The following is a 19363-nucleotide window of genomic DNA, read 5'->3' as shown; positions in this document are numbered from 1 at the left end:
TTTCTTTCTTTCAAGAAGTTACAATCTAGATTTTATTTTCCTTATTAGAAAGAGAGAACGTAGCTTTAAACCTCAAATTCATTCTAGTGCGTAAGCGAGTCCCTGAACATAAATCTTGAAGAGGCATTAAGAACTGTCGCAATCATCAAAATAAGAAAGGCCGGAAGCTTGGCGCATCGTTATCGCTCTCCAAAAAATTAAACAATCTGCAAGGAGAAAATTCTGTTTTGCCTAGCGCTCCAACTAATTTAAGAACTTCCGACGAACCGACCGATTCATTTCCACCAGTCTCAAATCCGTCCGCCGAATCATTCTCTCCTTCCCCCTGTCGTCATCCTTCCCCCTCTTACTCCCCTAAACCTCACGTAGAATACCAACGTCCCTCCTCACTATTTACTCCCGAAGAAATAGAAAATATCGTAAACAAAATCCCAATAGAGTGAATCGAAGAAGTAGCCAACGAATTGGAAGAAATTTTCGACTCGGTTCAAGAACTACCTGAATAACCAAAAATTTCCTGACTACGATATATACACTCACACACCCACCTTTATATAAATTCCGTTAAGCACAAACGTAACCAATTAGAACTTAAGTTTATAATTATATTTTTGTTAAGATTTTCTTAAATCGATCACAAGATTTTCTTTCTTTATTCACACATGTTCTCTGCAAACAAAAATGTTATTCACGAATTAATTATTATTATTTTAATAATCACCACCTATCATTGTAATCGTTTATTCCTTTTATTATATTAAAATAAATTGTAATTTTTAATTTTAACCATTTTCGTTTATTTCTACCACCTCTAATTCCCGCTCCGATAAAATTGCACTTGGTCCGATCCTGCGTAAAAGCGATTTAATTCGTTTACGCAAAATAAAGACTACACGAATGCAAGAGTTGGAATGAGAGTCATAAGCCGTCATTCTCGACACCTGACCTACATTCTGACTCACCTGACGCATTCGACTCGTCGCACTCGCCCGGAAATGTGTGAGCGAGATTAGGCCTGTTCCGTTCTTTCTATCTCACTCAAATTATTTCCATAAGTTTTACTGCCAATCGACCCGAGAGACTTATTTCGAGAATTCTGGACGTAACATTATTAAAATTTAATAATTTTAATAAAAATATAATCTCTTATATAATTTAAAAAATTACATTATATTTATTTAAATATAAAGTTATATTAAAAATATTTTCTTTCCTTACACACTGCAAACAGTTTTTAATTAAGATTTTGCTCACATTTTCTATTGGTACATATCTGACTAATACGATCCGAGCAGCCATTCACGCAAGAATCCATTCGATAAATTTAACGTTGTTTTACAATGAGTTCAAAACGCTCCGTCGACAGTTGCAAAGAATGGCAACTAGCGCTATTTCCGGTGGCAAGAGGGTGTAACGCTTGCCAAACGAAAATTGACTAACTTTTAACTTTGGCGATAGCAACTGTGAATCGCACCACTTTAAAGGCTGGTCTACAATGAGTTGCAAATCGCGAGTGGTTAATTGCCAGTCACAAGTTGTAAATAATTTTAACACCTAATCTACCTTTGAATGTGGAGATTGTCGAAAAATGCAAATTGAATGTTTGGTTAAGCAAGATATTTGAGCACCAGACATTCAAAATATCTCTATCGAAAATTGTCCTACTACAAATCACATTTGTTGTAATTTTTGCCGCGCTCCGCTACGCTCTTTCAATTCACTTTATAAGGTTAAGGTGGTGCGATCGCCAGTTGGTGTCGCCAAAGTTAAAAGTTGACCAACTCTCGTTTGGCAACCGCGACAGTCCGTTGCCACCGGAAATAACGCTAGTTACCATTCTTTGCAACTGGCGACGGAGCGTTTGCAACTCATTGTAGAACAGCCTTTACCCTATAAAGTAAATTGAAAGAGCGTGGCGGAGCGTGGGGAGAATTACAACAAACGTAATTTGTGGTAGGACAATTTTTGGTAGTGATATCTTGAACGTCTAGTGTTCACATATTTTGTTTAATCAAACTTTCAATTTGCACCTTACGACAATCTCGACATTCAAATGTGGATTAAATGTTGAAATTACTTACAACTTGCGACTGACAACTAGCCACTCGCGATTTGCAACTACGCTTTGCAATTCATTGTAAACTAGCTTTAGTTTTGACGACAGCAATTGGCGATCGCACCACCTTAACCCTATAAAGTGAATTGAAAGAGCGTCGCGGAGCGCGGTAAGAATTACGACAAACGTAATTTGTGGTAGCACAATTTTTGGTAGTGATATCTCGAACGTTTGGTGCTCACATATCTCGTTTAATCAAACTTTCAATTTGCACCTTTCGACAAACTTGACATTCAAATGTGGATTAAGGCTGTTCTACAATAAGTTGAAAACGCTCTGTTGCCAGTTGCAAAGAATGGCAACTAGCGCTATTTCCGGTGGCAAGAGAGTATCGCGGTTGCCAAACGAGAGTTGGCCAACTTTTAACTTTGGCGATAGCAATTGGCGATCGCACCACTTTAACCCTGTAAAGTGAATTGAAAAAACGTGGCGAAGCGTAGCGAGAATTGCGACAAACGTGATTTGTGGTAGGACAATTTTTGGTAGTGATATCTTAAACGTCTGGTGTTCACATATTTCGTTTAATCAAACTTTCAATTTGCACCTTTCGACAATCTCGACATTCAAATGTTGATTAGATGTTGAAATTACTTACAACTTGCGACTCGCCACTAGCCACTCGCGATTTGCAACTACGCTTTGCAACTCATTGTAGACCAGCCTTTAGGCATTGAAATTACTTACAACTTGCGACTGACAACTAGCCGCTTGCAATTTGCAACTACGCTTTGCAACTCATTGTAGACCAGCCTTTAGGTCATGTGATCGGCGGGGGGCTCCGGAAGTATGCTTCACGCGTTCCCGGAGCCCTCCAGTCATGGACCAGGGCAGGACACCCGGAGAGGTTTTAGTGGGTATGTCCCCGCCGACACGTCGTCGGCGGGGAAGAGCCCCACATAACCACCAGGCCTCCCCCGGGGCCTGGGGTATGCGGTAACGCATTTCCTCTCCGTAAACAAAAAAAAAAAAGGTCATGTGATCGGCAGATGAAAGAGTAGTAGCTGCGCTAACCACTGCATAAACGAATGCACCCAGTGTGTCTTACCGTTTGTTTTTTGTTCCTGAACTTCCTGAATTAGTATAAACTTAAAATGAAATAAGTATATGCTTGAAAGTTAGGGAAAGCAAGAAGGAACGTTCCAATGCAGTCCAGTGCAGAAATAAAAAACAAGCCTCTAGTTGGAAAACAGCCCTTTTATATCGATGAATGGAACAATGAAAGTTTTTGTAGAAACTAGATTGAAGTTAAAGTGTGTACTTTTCGTGTTTGATTCGTGGGGTTCGCGCCGAACTGTCATGGCGACTGGATGTGTCTTGACTAGACCGCGTGCTTGTTCAAATAAGTCTTTAGGCGGTAATTGAGCGTTTTTGCATCGAGGAAGCAACTCCTCTGCTTTCTTATTATCGGTACCGTTGTGCGCGAACCGGACTTTTAGCATAAGCGTACGACAAGTTATGGATGGTGACTCCTCGGCCGTCGGGGCGAGGGGTTGCGGGGTAGTCTCGCCGGAGGGAAATCCCGGCCGGTCGAGCTCGGGGATCCTCACGGGTTCCATTAGCCCTTCTCCTCCTCCTCCCCACCCTCCTTATCTTTCTATCAATAAAGGCGTTCTTACCAAAAAAATCAACGAGTTTGAATCCGTATTGAACTGTGGCAATCCCAGTGTGATTTCTAAAGACATTCAAATGTTCCAGATGAATACTTCTAGCAAAAACAGTGAAGAAAGCTCAGAACATGCTATAGAAGGCTTAGACACCACGTCAAATTCGCTACAACAAAGTGCAAATGCCATTCATTCAGGAGATAAAGGGCAAGAAAGCATGGACATCAATCCAAACTATCCAAATTAACCTAAAAAGAAAAAAAGGTTACGGTCAAAGTCTCGGACATCAAAGCACATATCACTGTTTCTAATCACAATAAACAAAATGGTAACGCCGCCTCAAGCAAAAAAAGCAACAACGACTTGAATACTCCCCAAAATTCTACTTTGGTGGGGAAAATTGCTTCTTACAAATACACACAAGAAGATAGCTCTCCATACATAGTATACAATTCAGACAATTCTGAGATCGCCCATCCTCTCCATGTTAGTCGCATCATATCTAACATAGTCCCTCAGGATATTCTAGAAATCAAAAAAATTGGTCGGGGTAGGAAGGGTTGTGGAAGAACTTAAGTCGGCCGAGGCAGCTGACAATCTTATCACTTCTCATATTTTGACTGCTCAAGGCCTACGTACCTTTATACTCTCCTAACGCATCATGCGTGTGGGTATCATTAGAGACGTCCCCCTAATATTAGTATAGATACTATAATTAAATCTGTTGAATATATACTCGCATACTCGCAAAAAATTCTAGAAGTTAAAAGATTACAAAAAAGAGACCCTGCCACGGGGTCTAATAAGTTAATACCCTCATCGCTAATCTGCGTTAAATTTACAGGACAAACTCTACCTAAATACGCGTTTATTTTAAAGACCAGGCATGAAGTTTACCCGTATATTCCCAGATCTAAGACATGCTACAAATGTTTTAGGATAAGGCATATCAGAAACACCTGCAGAGGAATAGAAAAATGTTTCAAGTGTGGCCAGGAAAGTCATGAGGAAGATGATCTTTGTCCCATGTTAAACAAGCCTCCAGAATGCATCAATTGCAAAGGAGATTATCTCGCCACATTATCAGATTGACCAATCGTGATCAGGTACAGACAGGTACTTGTCCTGGCGGCAACTGAAAATATTCCACTCTTTGAAGCCAGGAAAATTATCAGGCAGAGCAATAGTAACAACTTAATAAGCTTTTTACCTCTTGATCCAATACGCGACGGTAGAACAGACTTTACGAACTTTCCTCGGTTAAAAAATAGGAACCATAACCTTACACAAGACTCCTCGAATTTCTCACCTTTTCATAGTCAAAACAGATATGAGATATAAAATCACAAGAGTGATGACTACGGGTCTTCTGCGCCACAAGGCACAAGCGAATCCTACGCAAGTACCGCTGCTAGAGGGACTCGTGCCCGATTTGTTTCTGGTGGTAACTCACAACCATCACCAACATCTCCTCGACGTCCTCCTCAAATTAGACAACAGGTTGACCAAGGCATATTTTGTGTGTCATATTTACCCCAATGGCCGCTTATTATTGACTCCTTCTCAGAACGGGATAACTTATAATAATGAAAAAGAAATAAGACATGACAATGGATCAAAAGGCAAACAGGTTTTTAACACATTTGATGTAGGCAGTTTTATTAAGGAATTTGGGGTGTTCTTCATGCAGGAACTCCTGCCGCTGATTTACACAAAGGACTCTACGGCAGTAATAGATGCCTCTCTTAATTTTCTAGTTAATTATATAGGTTCAAATGGAATTTTTAAAAATGTCATTGACTTCATAAGCGGCAATCATCATAACATTAATAAGGACGATAACTTTAAGGACAATAGCAACACCGGCATCAATTTGATCACAGATCATCACATAGACAATTCCAGAATCTTACCGAGTGGGGGGAATGCCTCTGGCCAAGCTGCTTCCGGCCAACCCTTATAACCATTTCTGCAACTGCAAAGGTTGGTAACAGATTTTGGTTCACATATGGTCCGCATACATTAGTATTTCTGGTACTATTAGCAGATTTATATCAAATATACTACAACCTTGTTGTCAGAATATATGACAAATTGACGTTGAAAAGCAAGCAAATCTGTTGAAAGTTTTGGCGACAAATTTATAACAAATATTAAACAAGTTTGCTATTGCAAAAATGTTAGTAATTTTCACGCAAGAATGCAATATTATCCTTTTGTCAAAATACACGACAGATTGGAAGTTGATAGCAGACAGATCTGTTGTATGTATGATTGACAAATTGATGGCAGATAGTAAGCAAGCTTGCTATTACAAAAATGTCAGCATTTACCACACAAGAATGCAACATTAGTTGAGTTCCGTAAAGCTCATAATACGCATAACATAATCCTTGTTGATTACCAAAAGTTAAACAAGGATAAAATGTTACATTACGCACATCATGCTCTCTTTACGAAATTCGGCCATTACCTTTGTCAAAACAATTATGCAACTAATTTGTTTATAATTATAACAATTATAATATTTGCTTATAATTATAATAATTATAACAACTATAACAATTAAGAAAGCGTCATATATGTTTTTTTAGTAATTTTTCCTGGTGAATCGATTGGTGCAATTAGTTTTTCTCTACAGTTATTTTTAACAATTTGTTTATAACAATTAATTGCAAAATTAACTTTTGCAACGTGCTTTTTAGGTCAACAATGTTTTATTACGCTTTAATACTTTTAATTGTTATTTTTTGACTGATTGGCCATGGGCAGGAAAAAATTTTAATTATTTATATAGTTTATATTTAAAATATCTAAGGCTAAATAATCATAGGGTTAATGATAGTGTTCGCGTAATATTCAAAACGCAAGTTTCTTTTGGTTCAATTCAGCTTTACTTTAAATATAACTTTTTGTTAACGATATCACATGTGTATGATTAGCTCAGTGTTAGCGTATTAAGTTGTTATTCCGAAATTTTAGTTCGAATCCCGCCGGCGCCGACATGCGTTTTCAAAAATTTATAAAATAATGCGTAATTGTAATAAGTGAATGAAAATGTTACATGTAAAACTGTGGATACATATTAAGCTATAAGAATAATAAGATTTGTAAAAAAAAAATAAATTTTTTTGTTGGTCTTGAAAACATCAGATTTGATCTGTATTTGGTATCATTCTGTCAGCACATTTAAAAACAAATTTGGTTTGTATTTGGCATTATTTTGTTAACGCATTTGATAACAGATTTGGTTTTTGTTTGATGCCATTTTGTCTTCACATTATTATTATCAAATTTGTTCTGGTATTGATTTCAATTTGACTTCAGATATATTCGTTAAATTTGGTTTACATTGTGTATCCTAATGCGGACACAGTAGGATACGGTTTTGGTACAAAATTCCGCTGAAATTGGTGCCAATTTGATATCCTTTTGCGTACAAAATGTTTGCTGGGAAGCGTTTTCCAGGCCTAGACTTGTTAACACCAACTTTTCAATTAAAACCTTAATCTTGTTTTATCTCATTCCCCGTGATGAATCCTAACCAACGCATCTATATAAATAACAACACCAACAAAACCAGAAGATACCTCCCTTCCGATCAAAGAACTGACGTCAGTAAAACAATCAATGTTTTACAATGGAATTGTCAGGGTCTTCGCAGTAAGATTCCCATCTTGCAAAATATCGCGTATGATTACGATGTCATTTGTATTCAAGAATCAATTCTGTATAGGTCTAGCAGTTTCCATCTTACAGTTTTCAGTATAGTTAGAGGTGACATCACCGGTAATAATTTGCGAGGTAAATGCACACTTATTCGTAACAACATTACGTTCGCCATTGTAGATCTCAGTTCTTTCTTTGATCCCAGTATAGAAATTCTAGGCATAGTTATTGAAATTAACAATTTACAGTGTCTCTTTGTCAACTTTTATCGGCACCCGGGTAGAAGTACCCCGTTCAGTATTATGAACAACTTGCTTAAGCTACAAGAAAAATTCGACCTTGTTCTTCTGGTAGGAGACTTTAATTGTCACCATTTATACTGGGGTAATGCATACGATGACGGTCCGGGCAGATCTCTAGCTAAAGCCATAGATTATAACAGTTTTGTCATTCTAAATGATAAATCTCCTATGCTTATTCTTTCACCAGGCTCCAGAAATTTGATCATCAACCTTTTGCTTTTCTCTCGCAGGCTGGCTCCGCTGTGCTTGTCTAAGACTTTGGGAGACGCTTGGGGTAGTGATCACTAACCTGTGGTCACACAAATAAATGGTTTGGTAAAACAAGGCAATAAATACATATATAAATGGTCTTTATCCAATGAGCAATTGAATACCTTCAGAGCCATGTGCGCTAATAACCCAATAACTTTTGAAGAACTTCCGGGGTTACATAGTACCGAGAAATATGAACATTTTACAGAGCATATCAAAAACATTTTATTTAGCCTCATCCCAGACAAAAACAAGCATCCAAAGACCATAACTTCTCAAAAAATTCCCCCCGTGGTGAAACGACGAATATCAGAGGGCTGTCGACCTCCTCAGAGAGGCCACAGCTATATACAGAAACTACCCCTCTCTAGACAATTACAATTACTACAGTCTATGAGATCCTGCTCCCAAATCTTGAAAAAGCAGAAAAGAAACAGCTGGAGGAAACTTTGTAACTCTTTTAATTCAAAGACTCCTACTTCAGAGCTCTGGTCTTTGATAAAGTTATTTAAAAAGCGTAATTTGGCCTAATCTCTTAATCAAAACGACCCAGCAAAAGTAATAGAATCTCAACTTGCAACCATAGAAAAACTATGCCCATCTTCATGCCTGGACCACTTTGAGGCCCTGAGAAACACTGAGCAAACAGATTATTCTCGCAGGTTTAAGAAAGAAATTGATAATGAGAGTTATAAGGTATTGAATTCGAATATCTCTCTTTCGGAAATTATCACAATTATAAGAAGTATGAGGGAAGCCTCAGCCCCTGGTCTAGACCAGTTTTCTTACAAGATCATTAAAGCTTTACCATATAAATACTTAGAAGTTTTAGTTGAGCTCTACAATGCTTTATTGAGGGAAGGCCTCTTTCCGGAACAATGGACTCACTTTCTTATTGTTCTCATTCCTAAGCCGCAGGGAGGGGTTTGTTCCATCTCCCTCCTATCATGTTTTCTCAAGTTACTTGAAAAAATTTTAAATTTCAGGCTTAGGTGGGCCATTGGGAACGATTGCTCTCTTCCGGATTTCCAGGCCGGATTCAAACCGAGCAGATCTTGTGTGGACAACTTGGTCTCTCTCTCGTGTTTCGTCCATTCTGCCTTTTTGGAAAATAAATCTGTTGCTTGTGTGTTTCCGACGGGTCCCGATAGCGCACATCCCGATAGCACACAAACTACTCACAATGGCAGATGCCTAGAGATTTTCCGTATGTTGGGTTAGATAAGTCAAGATGATTGGTTGGTGGGCTATCGGGATGTGCGCTATCGGAACCCTCCCGTGTGTTTCTAGACATTAAGGGTACTTTTGACAATGTGATTCCTGCAATCCTGGCTCAAGATTTGAAAAATATGGGAATACCCTGGAAGTTTTGTAGGTTCATAGTTAATCTTATTAGAGAAAGGAAAGTTTTCTTTGTCGTTAACGGTGAATTGAAGGTTTCATATCACTCCCACAGGGGTACTCCACAGGAATCTACCCTAAGTCCGATCCTGTTCTACATCTACTTAATAAATATTAGCAAGCAGATTACAATGGATACTTAAATTCTTTAATATGCGGATGACATCGCGCTGTTTGTCGCTGCCAGGGATGCTGAGAGTGCTATTAGTCTTCTGCAGAAATCTGTGGATCAAGTCTTTAAATTTTTGAGTGTAAGGGGTTTGATTCTTTCCGGTCATCTTTACAGACTCATTAAGTGTCCTGTATGCCATCGCTCTACAAAACCATAAATCAGACCACTATATTCTATACCGGATCAAACACAAACTCTCCTCTCTTAAACAAGCAGGCTTCAACTTAATTATTTGCTGGGTCCCGGCGCATAAAAGAATTACGGGAAACGAGGCCGCGGATAAGGCCGCCAAGGAGGCGACTCAATATGGGTACGTCCCTCCGTTCCGCATCCCGCATACAGATTTCTTCGCCCAAGCAAAAGAAAGCGCTGTGAAAAAATTCAATGCCTATCTAGAAGAAACATCTCGTAGTAAGGGCACCCAACACGCCACTTTATATCAATAAACATATTACAAGAGGCCGTGATTTTACTACAAAAAACTTAGCAGAGAAGAAATTGTAGTCATCAATCGTGTGAGGAGCAACCATTACAACCTCAATTACAGCTTGTACAGGAAAAACATGGTAGACTCACCGGGTTGCCCCTTGTGAAGAAAGCCGGCAGGACGCCAATCACATTATTTTCTACTGTCCCCTTACAATTCCTAAATCCGGTAAACTCAGGAAATACTGAAAAAATGAATATCCTTTACACGAAATTAATATTTTTCCTATCCTCAGGTTTCCTTCCACCAAGTTATGTCAACTTATCTTTTCATACCTTAAATCGTGTAACCTCCGCATTAAAATCCTCCTGCCTCGCGCGCGAGCGCGAGTTCGCGTAACACACGCGATTCGAGGGGAGGACGCTTGCTACGACTAATAGACACAATAGAGGTGCGTTCCGTTTCTCGCGCAATAAACATAGACTGCATAGACAACCGTTCCGTTTCTTTTAATCATATATGTAATACTCCTATATTGCTAACGCAGCCTCTTTTTGAGAGTGGGGGGTGTGCCAAGAGAGTGAGATAGAAAATCGACTTCTCGCTCCCACAAATCGTGTACTTTCGCAATGCGCATGCGTGGGAATGTATGCGCGTGCACTCATGGCATACGTGTATTGTAGAGGTTAGATATTATAAAGTACAATTAAAAGAAATACCATATCTAAAATCTATAATTATTAAAGTCACATTTGATTTCTTAGTAATTTCTTTAACTTTTACACTTACATAAAAAATAAATTAAATGTGAGTTTTCTAATTGTGAATTACTGGTGCATATATTATTAATTATTAATAAATACAGTTACAATTAATTTTAAAAATACATAAAATACGTTAAAATATGAATAGAAATAAATATAAGCGTGTTTATAACTTGAACATGTTTTTATTATTTATAAAACACAACATACTACATATATTAGAAGTACAAAATTTTGCACAATCCTAATTATAGAGTATTAATATTACTGATGATGAAATAAAATAAGTTTTGTATATTTTTGACGAACGTAATCGTCTTTGCTAGACATATTTTTGGCTTCATGAAACAATCTTACATCAATGTACAGTGATACAATATGTTTACACAATTGCGTTCTATGGTTATCGAATATTTCTTGAGTGAATATGTGATTTTGCATGGTATTGTTAGAAAATGGAGACGATAATCTACGAAGTATGATATTTGTTAAAAACTGTTTAATATTATTTTTTTTTAATTCGTCCGTATACTGCCGAATTGTGGTTTCTGATACCTTACAGATAATGCAAACATCATCAGATGGTTTTAAATATGGCCCTCTATTTTTAAGTTCTGATAATAAAGGCATTTTTTCACCTACTAACTGAGTTTTACATATTTCACAATTTATAATGTTATACAGTTTATTACAAATATATCCTGCTATATATTGAACTATATTGTCTACATATGATGTTAGCTGCCACATTGTTTTCATATAGTCATGATCAAAAGCCAATATTTCTTCATCATAGTTTTCAATTTCTTCATTTACTATGGGACATTAAATTTTTTTTGAATTCGATGATACGTGCAAAATTTCAAAACTATCTGAAAGACAATTGCCGATATCAAACTGTTTTATTTCATGCCTGATTAATAGACGTTTGTATGCACTTTTTACTTGTAGAACATTAGGATTGTTATTAAATCCTCCACGACTCCTTATAGCACTAAAAAATGTTTCTAGAAAATCTTGAGATAATTTATATGTTAACAAATATGTCATCCCGAAGGTCTTTAAACAATCAAATAAAGGAAATATATTTCTTAAACATACAATTAGTTCAAGGAAACCAGTTTTTCTACCAGATCGTAATATGGGAATGCCATTTGCGTCTTGTAATGTATTAATACATTCTTCAAAGTATTTAGCATGTGTTTGTAGTTGTGCATAATTTTCAGAAGTTAATGGTGTATTAAACTTATGACGAGAAAATTTATTTTTTGCAATTTAATATATCACCCATGTTATTGAAATTTAAGCAAAACTCAGCAGTTGGTTTGCAATTAGCAAATTGACTGTTTATTGTAGGGTCTGGTAAGTTTAATAAAAACATAAGTGAATTGTATACACTTTCACTTAAAGTTTGTATTGCTAACTTAACATTCATTCTGTTATTGTTATAATAAATATGTTTACTAGTAAGTTTATTTGCAGCTTTCAAGCCTTCTTTTTGTTGTAATTTGTGAAGATTAACTATATGAGCCCATTCAATTCTTTCACCACTTGATGTTTTCAAAATTTGTTTGTCACCTAAAGTACTTCTCACTAATTTTAACATGTGACATAGATCATAAAACACGTAACATATTTCTAATGTAACAGGATTTGTAAAGAATGGCTTGAAATTTTCTTCATATTGCAAGTTTGCACCTAAAGCATTACACATACTAATATTACTTGAAGCACCATCAAAAGTTATGGAAAAAACTTTACAATTAATATTATTTAATTGTTCAAATGCAAGTGTTAACAAATTCGCGCGTTCTGAACCGTTTAATGATCTAATTAAAAAATATCCAATTGGAACTTTCCAACTATCATTTAGAGATACTGCCATGAACACTAACATGTTATTAGCAGCAGAAGCAGAATCGTTATCATTTTCTATAATACCATAGTCAATACCACCGTGAAGTCTTTTTTTATCATAAATCATTTCTTCCTTTATTGACATTTCATCTATAACTAAATTAATAATAAGAGGTTTAGAATTATTATTATTCTTGCGTTTTGCAATGGCATTTAATGCTTCTGTTGTGAAACCTGGAGATCCATCAACTACACGATACCAATTTCGTATCGTAGAAGGATTTGGCAACAAGTTATCCCACTTTTCTCGTACATAATTAAATGCTTTAGGTGAATAAAAGTGCAATGTTAATGCAAAGCTGCGAATTGCAGGAGAATAAGTACCACCTTTTCCTATTTTTCTTGATATTATCGCCTTCACACTTTCCGGTAATGTATTCTAAATATAATAGAAAGAAAATAATTGAAACAAATTTATAATACTTATTTTATCACCTTTAAGTTGACTCTACGATTCATTTATTAATAATTATAAAAAATATCCTAAAAATTAATTATTCATAATAATTAACAACCCAGCCTAAGAAAAAATATTCCATACGTTATTAGTCCATAACATACTATTAAATTATCTGCAACATCTTCAGAAATTAATTTTGATTCTTTCAAATGAGATACTAGTTCTTGCAATGTAACAATTCTCTTTTGAAGTCTTCTGTTTTCATCTTGTAAAGATTTAATTTGTTCACTTTTCTTTTTATCCTTTTGTTTAATAAAACTGATTACTTTTCTCGCTCTTCTCGGTGTGCTAACGTCACTAGTATTAATTTCTGAGATATATCTTGGCTCTGCAAACGTACATTTCTTTCGAGGAGGAGAAATGTTCTCTTCACAAGCTAAAAATATAAAATATTTATCACAAAAATGATACTTATTTAGCCTTTAGCCTTATAGCCTTTCTATTATATTAATTATTTTTAATTTATTGAGCCATATCACTTATATTATTTATACGAGGTGTGTTCAAAAAGTATCGCGAATTTTGTGTTTTTTCAAAAATTATTTATTTATTCATGAATATCTATTTTGTCCCCTTCAAAGTAATTCCCATGAGATATTATACACTTGTGCCAATGGTTTTTCCAATCTTCGAAGCACTTCAAAAAATCATTTTTTTTTATCTTGTTCAGCTCCTCCTTCGATGCCGTCTTTATCTCGTCAAGCGTAGCGTAACGTCGTCCTTTCATGGGCCTCTTCAGTTTAGGCAACAAGAAAAAGTCACAGGAGGCCAGATCTGGGGAATACGGTGGCTGCGACATCATTAGTGTGTTGTTTTTGGCCAAAAAGTCGCGCACAAGCAACGATGTGTGAGCAGGGGCGTTTGGTACGAATTTCGCGGCGACCCGTCTCATGCCCAAATCATTGATAAAAATCGAATGGCACGAGCCAATCGATATGTTTAGGTCCTCAGCAACTTCTCTAACGGTGATTCGACGATTGGCCAATACCGTTTTCTCCACTTCATTAATTTTTTCGTCTGTTGTTGAAGTGCTCGGGCGTCCGGCACGCTCTTCGTCGTTCACATCTTCTCGGCCTTCTGAGAACATTTTGTACCACCGATAAACGTTGCTTCGGTCCAAGGTAGCTTCTCCGTATGCCACAGTCAACATTCGGAATGCATCCGCGCACTTAATTTCGTTTTTCACACAAAATTTGATACAGGTTCTTTGATCCATTTTTTTGAATAGGTAAAAATCGAAGACGATCCAAAACACGTGCAAGCAAAGCAGCTGTCAACAATTAAGTGAACATTCAAAATGGCCGAGCTTGTCGGCATAAGTGAGAGACATGAGTACCAACATAACGCCACAAAAAGATCGAAATTCGAATATACGTAACCCGCGAAAATTCAAAATTCGCGATACTTTTTGAACACACCTCGTATGTAGCTTACATGGATAATAAGTGGAAACTTCGGATATTGGCTGAACTTCATCATCAAAATCTATTTCATTAGATACAATTGGAGATGTAATATTTTCTTCAGATGAATTTGACGCACTAGTATTTTCTATTATTGGCACTGAAAGAATAAAATATTTATCACAAAAATGACATTTATGTTATTTCCTCTTACAGTGTACATATTTTTATTTCTACATAATTTATATGTAACTTACATGAATGATAAGTTAAAGCTTCCGATATTGAATGAACAGCGTTAGCACAATCAGCATTGAAGATGTTTACTTCAAATGATTTCGACGTATTCACTGTAGTACTTCTCATTGTTGATGCATTTGATAATTCAACTGATTGATTTGGTACAGTTATTTGTACAGTGAGTATAGCCCCAGGAGGTAATCTCTTTTCAGTGTTATTAGGTAAATCAAAGTGATGTGAGCAAATATAAATTTTGAACACATCTTTTTCATGGAATCCGCAAGCGTCGATCCATTTTTTTCGTATTTCGGGTGTTTTCGGAAATCTAAAAAGAATAATTTAATTCTTATTAACTATTGTAAACAATCAGATACGTATGTACTTTCATTATTTGTCATTAAACTTACTTATGTAAAGTAACCTTTTCATCCTCCGTGGTTTTTCTTTTACACAAATAACAAGATCGCGGTATTATTTCCTTCTTTAAATATTCACTACTGAACACTGAATACAGAAATATATAAAGCTACTGATGAATACGTCGAACTGGTCGGACACAATAAACGTGGTAATGAAATATAGGTTGGGAACACGCGCATGCGCATTGCGAAAGTACACGAATTGTGGAAGTGAGAAACGATCGTCTGCACCGTGATGTTTTCGGCAGCTCTCCATTGCCGTTAGCAATATAGGAGTATTACATATATGCTTTTAATGCGCGCATTAGTAGCGCATGAAATTCTCTAGATTGTTCCCACCATTAGCGCATGAGGAGCGCATCAGCTCGAAGTAAAACTTGTTGCAAACTATGCGCTCCTGCGCATATGTTGTGAATTTAAATTTGTACACCCAAGGACTTTGATTCTGTCCATGGGGAAATTTTCCAAACTGAGAAGTCACTATCTTTCTACATACTTACAGTTCATGATTAACGTAACGACCAATAAGCTCTAGTCGTTTCATTAATCATGAACTGCGAGTATGTAGAAAGTGGTGACTTCTTAGTTTGGAAAATTTCCTCATGGACAGAATCAAAGTCCTTGGGTGTACACCCAAGGACTCTGAGTCTAAAGCAAAAATGGCCTCTTTTGCTTCAATGTTGTATAATTCAGTGAATAAAAATTGTATCACGCTCACCAGAAAGGCAAATTAAAGGCAAAAATTCACGCTTTCGAATGCTGTAAACCGCATTTTGCATGCAATTTTATTTTGCGTTGTGGAGCTATGCAAAGTTTGTTAAATATTTCAAGATTTAACGCATTCTCATTTAAATCCGCGTAATTTCATAAACAACCTTCAAATCGTTTAATGACTTATCAATTTCAAAACTAGAGATTTCAAGCTTTAAAATGCTTTTTTTTAAATTTTTTACGATCATTTTTAACAAAGTTACACTTTCTTGAATTATGCCTATCTTTCGGATTTAGAATAGGTGTTCATATTATTTTGTTCAACCCCTGTACCTGTAAAAATCAGGCGTAGCCATAAACCAAATAGCGATAAGCAATTGCTTCTCCTCTAATATTGGTTTTGTTTCCCATACAGCACAGAAAATTCCAGCAACATTGCAGCACTGTTGCAATGTTGCAGATTGCAATGCAATATTACGGAGACATTGCAGAAACATAAATTAACAATATGCCTGCAACATCGCATGACATATGCCAGTAATATTCCGGAAACATTGCAATATCATAATTTTTTAATAAAGTAGTGGCAATAAAGAGCCAAAGCAGAATATTCGCGTATAATAATATATTAATTTAACTCATCCATAATTATTCATCCGCATTTAGCAAATTAAGGCAGGGCCGGATTTAGGTCGTAGGGGGCCCCTAAGCACTGGCTTTGAAGGGGGCCCTTTTAACTTAACCAAACCTAACAAACTGACTTATGGTAAAGGCAAATATAGAAAACACAATAAATAAATCATATATATTAAAATTTATTTTAACATATTTTTCTGTATATAAAGCCTATTTAAAATTTTGTTTTCTGCTTTTAATTGCTGCAAATTGCTCAATAATTTCATTAAAAGATATAGCTCGTAATTTGTCGTTCTCTATGGACATTAATGTTAAATCTACTAACCTTTCTTGAGTCATTGTTGTACGCAAATAACTTTTTATTCGTTTTAATTTTGAGAACGATCTTTCTCCAGAACAATTAGTCGCCATTAAAGATAAAAATAAACGTAAAATTGCTTCTACATTAGGATACGCGGTTTGAATTTTATCTTGAAAAATTAATTGATATAACTGTTCATGACTTAAATATTTTTTTTCTTGATAAACTTGTTTTGCGTACATATGAAAATGTTTTATTTCGCTGGAAAAGTCATGTTGGACATCTTTTGGAAATTCCTGTTTTAGAAAGAGTAAGTCTTTTTGGATTTCTTTTTCCGATGCATCCAAATTTGTCAAAAAAGAAAACATGTTAGATACATTTTTATAAATTAACGCTCTCTCTTCCAAATTTCTTTTCAGTGCATCAATCATTGGAATAAAAGATTGCATTTTAAATTTATCCCTAGGAGATAAATTTTCCGCAGCATCAGGGGCATTACCATCATTAACTTGCTTCCTTCTCTTTATCTTTCGTTTTCTCGCAGATTTATAATCAATATCAGGAAGTTTTCCTTTTGCCTGAGACTCGATGTCATCAAAATCTTGCCGAACGTTTTGCACATACTGAGACAGTGCAAAGTAAAGTTTTGCAGTTGTGCTTATTGTTATTTCTGCATTTTGGAGAGCTTTAGATGTTTTGTCGAACTCATTTAATATTTTTTCCCAAAATTCTAACATAAAGACGAATTCGAGCTCCTCCATTATGTTAATCAGAGCAGAAGCCTCATTTCGATATTCCCCGCTTTCATTTCCATCTTCAGCAATGTGGTAAAGAGCAGCAATTATTTCATTGTAACCTCCAGCTACAGCTGAAGTAGCTTGTGCATGAGCATTCCACCTTGTATCAGAAAGTCGTTTAAGTTGTAAAAAGGATTTATTTTGCTGCGAATATTCATTCAAGATGGACCAACGCTTCGGCGATGCTGAGAAAAATACGTACAACCCTTGAATGGTAGAAAAAAATCGAACAGCTTCAAGACACGAATCAACTGCAGAGCGTCCAACGAGATTTAATGAGTGGCCAGCACATGGAATGTATATAGCGTATTCATTTTCCTCTCGAATTTTAGCTTGCATTCCCTTATATACTCCGGACATGTTAGCAGCGTTGTCATAAGATTGACCTCTACAATTACTAAAATTAATTTGGCATTCATCTTTTAAATATGTTAAGACAACCTTTGCTAAATTTTCGCCAGTATGACTTTTTATGTCAAGATATGTTAGAAATCTTTCAATAGGTAATCCATTATCCGGTGAGACATATCGAATAATTACAGCCAATTGATCAATATGTGATAAATCTGGCGTCGAATCAACAGATATACTAAAATATCCTGCAGTTTTTATATCTTGTAAAATTGATTCTCTGATTTTTAAGGCCATCAAATGGATGAGTTCATCACATATTGTTTTTGATAAATAGGATGATTTTCCAGAACCGCTATTACCGTATTGTCCAATATGAGTCGCAAGAAATGGATCATATCTTGAAATCAGTTCCAGGATTCCTAAATAATTGCCATTATTTGATGAGCCGAATTTTTCTTCACTTCCTCGGAAAGCTAAGCCGCGTTCTGCTAGAGTACTAATGACGTCTATTACTCGGCGTAAAACTTGTTTCCAATATTCTTTTTCTTGAGTAACTTGCATGTCAAGTTGCAAATCCAAATTCGATTCACGTCTCCTCGTTAAAAATGAAAATAAAGCATTTCTGTGGTCTTCAGAATTTTCGTGTTGTTGAATAGAAATTAGATTACGCCAGTCACTAAATCCTTCGTTTGCAAGAGATGTTGACGATGCAGAAAATATTTTACATACGAAACAATAAACACATCCCGTTGCAGGAGAGTAAACTAACCAATCTCTATCATACTTTTCTCCGTTAATTTTTGTTCCATGAAAAATATTTTTAGAGCAATATCGAGAAGCATTTGTGAATTCTCTCTTTGATTTATCAAATGGTCCATTGCGATGTTGATAGTCTAAAGGTCCCTTCTTAATCCAGTAATCCGTTTTAGATAAATGACTCCAAAGACCAACATCAGAACACTGAATATTTTGCAGCGATTTTGAAGAAATATTGGTATTGGGCATGTCATTATTTATTTGATTTTTCTCATTTGTAGATACAGCTTTCTCTGAATTTGAATCAGCGTCTTCAAATGTAGGATCCTGTATATTCAAAATATAAATGCTACGTTATTTTTTATTCCATTAAATTAAATCACTCCAAATCTAAAGTGTAAATGCTTTATCAAATGTGTAAAATATGAATATGAAAGAAATACATTCTTTTTCAAACGCTGTGCCTACAATTTCTTTCTAGATTATTAACTTATTGTTAGTTAAATAGTAAAACACAATACCTGTGAATTTGAGTTTTCAATTTCCTGTGATTTTTCCTTCACACTTATAAAATTTGTAATTTTTGTTAATTTCTTTTGAGCTTCTTCCAATTCTTGCTTTCTTTTTCTTTTTTGGGAGCCACTTTCGTACACTCTTTTCAT

The 19363-nt window shown here is 35.8% G+C and overlaps 2 protein-coding genes across 2 annotated transcripts; both read right to left on the bottom strand.

Moving 5' to 3' along the window:
- Positions 1-10872: 10872 nt before the first annotated feature.
- On the bottom strand, positions 10873-15055 carry LOC113002799. Its single transcript, XM_039450981.1, has 3 exons — positions 14745-15055; positions 14519-14647; positions 10873-13460 (listed from the first exon to the last, which is right to left on the bottom strand). The coding sequence occupies exons 1-3, from the start codon at positions 14851-14853 to the stop codon at positions 13132-13134; spliced, it is 567 nt and encodes a 188-aa protein (XP_039306915.1). The 5' UTR covers positions 14854-15055; the 3' UTR covers positions 10873-13131.
- Positions 15056-16137: 1082 nt separating this feature from the next.
- LOC105203937 (zinc finger MYM-type protein 1-like) lies at positions 16138-19363 on the bottom strand. Its single transcript, XM_039450469.1, has 3 exons — positions 19223-19363; positions 17294-19028; positions 16138-16190 (listed from the first exon to the last, which is right to left on the bottom strand). Exons 1-3 carry the CDS (start codon positions 19361-19363, stop codon positions 16138-16140), a joined length of 1929 nt encoding a protein of 642 aa, XP_039306403.1.

This window comes from Solenopsis invicta, chromosome 6, assembly GCF_016802725.1.
Source record: "Solenopsis invicta isolate M01_SB chromosome 6, UNIL_Sinv_3.0, whole genome shotgun sequence".
Classification (NCBI taxonomy): Eukaryota; Metazoa; Arthropoda; class Insecta; order Hymenoptera; family Formicidae; genus Solenopsis; species Solenopsis invicta.
The sequence above is the reverse complement of the archived record's forward strand: the minus strand, read 5'-3'. Positions and strand labels throughout refer to the sequence as shown.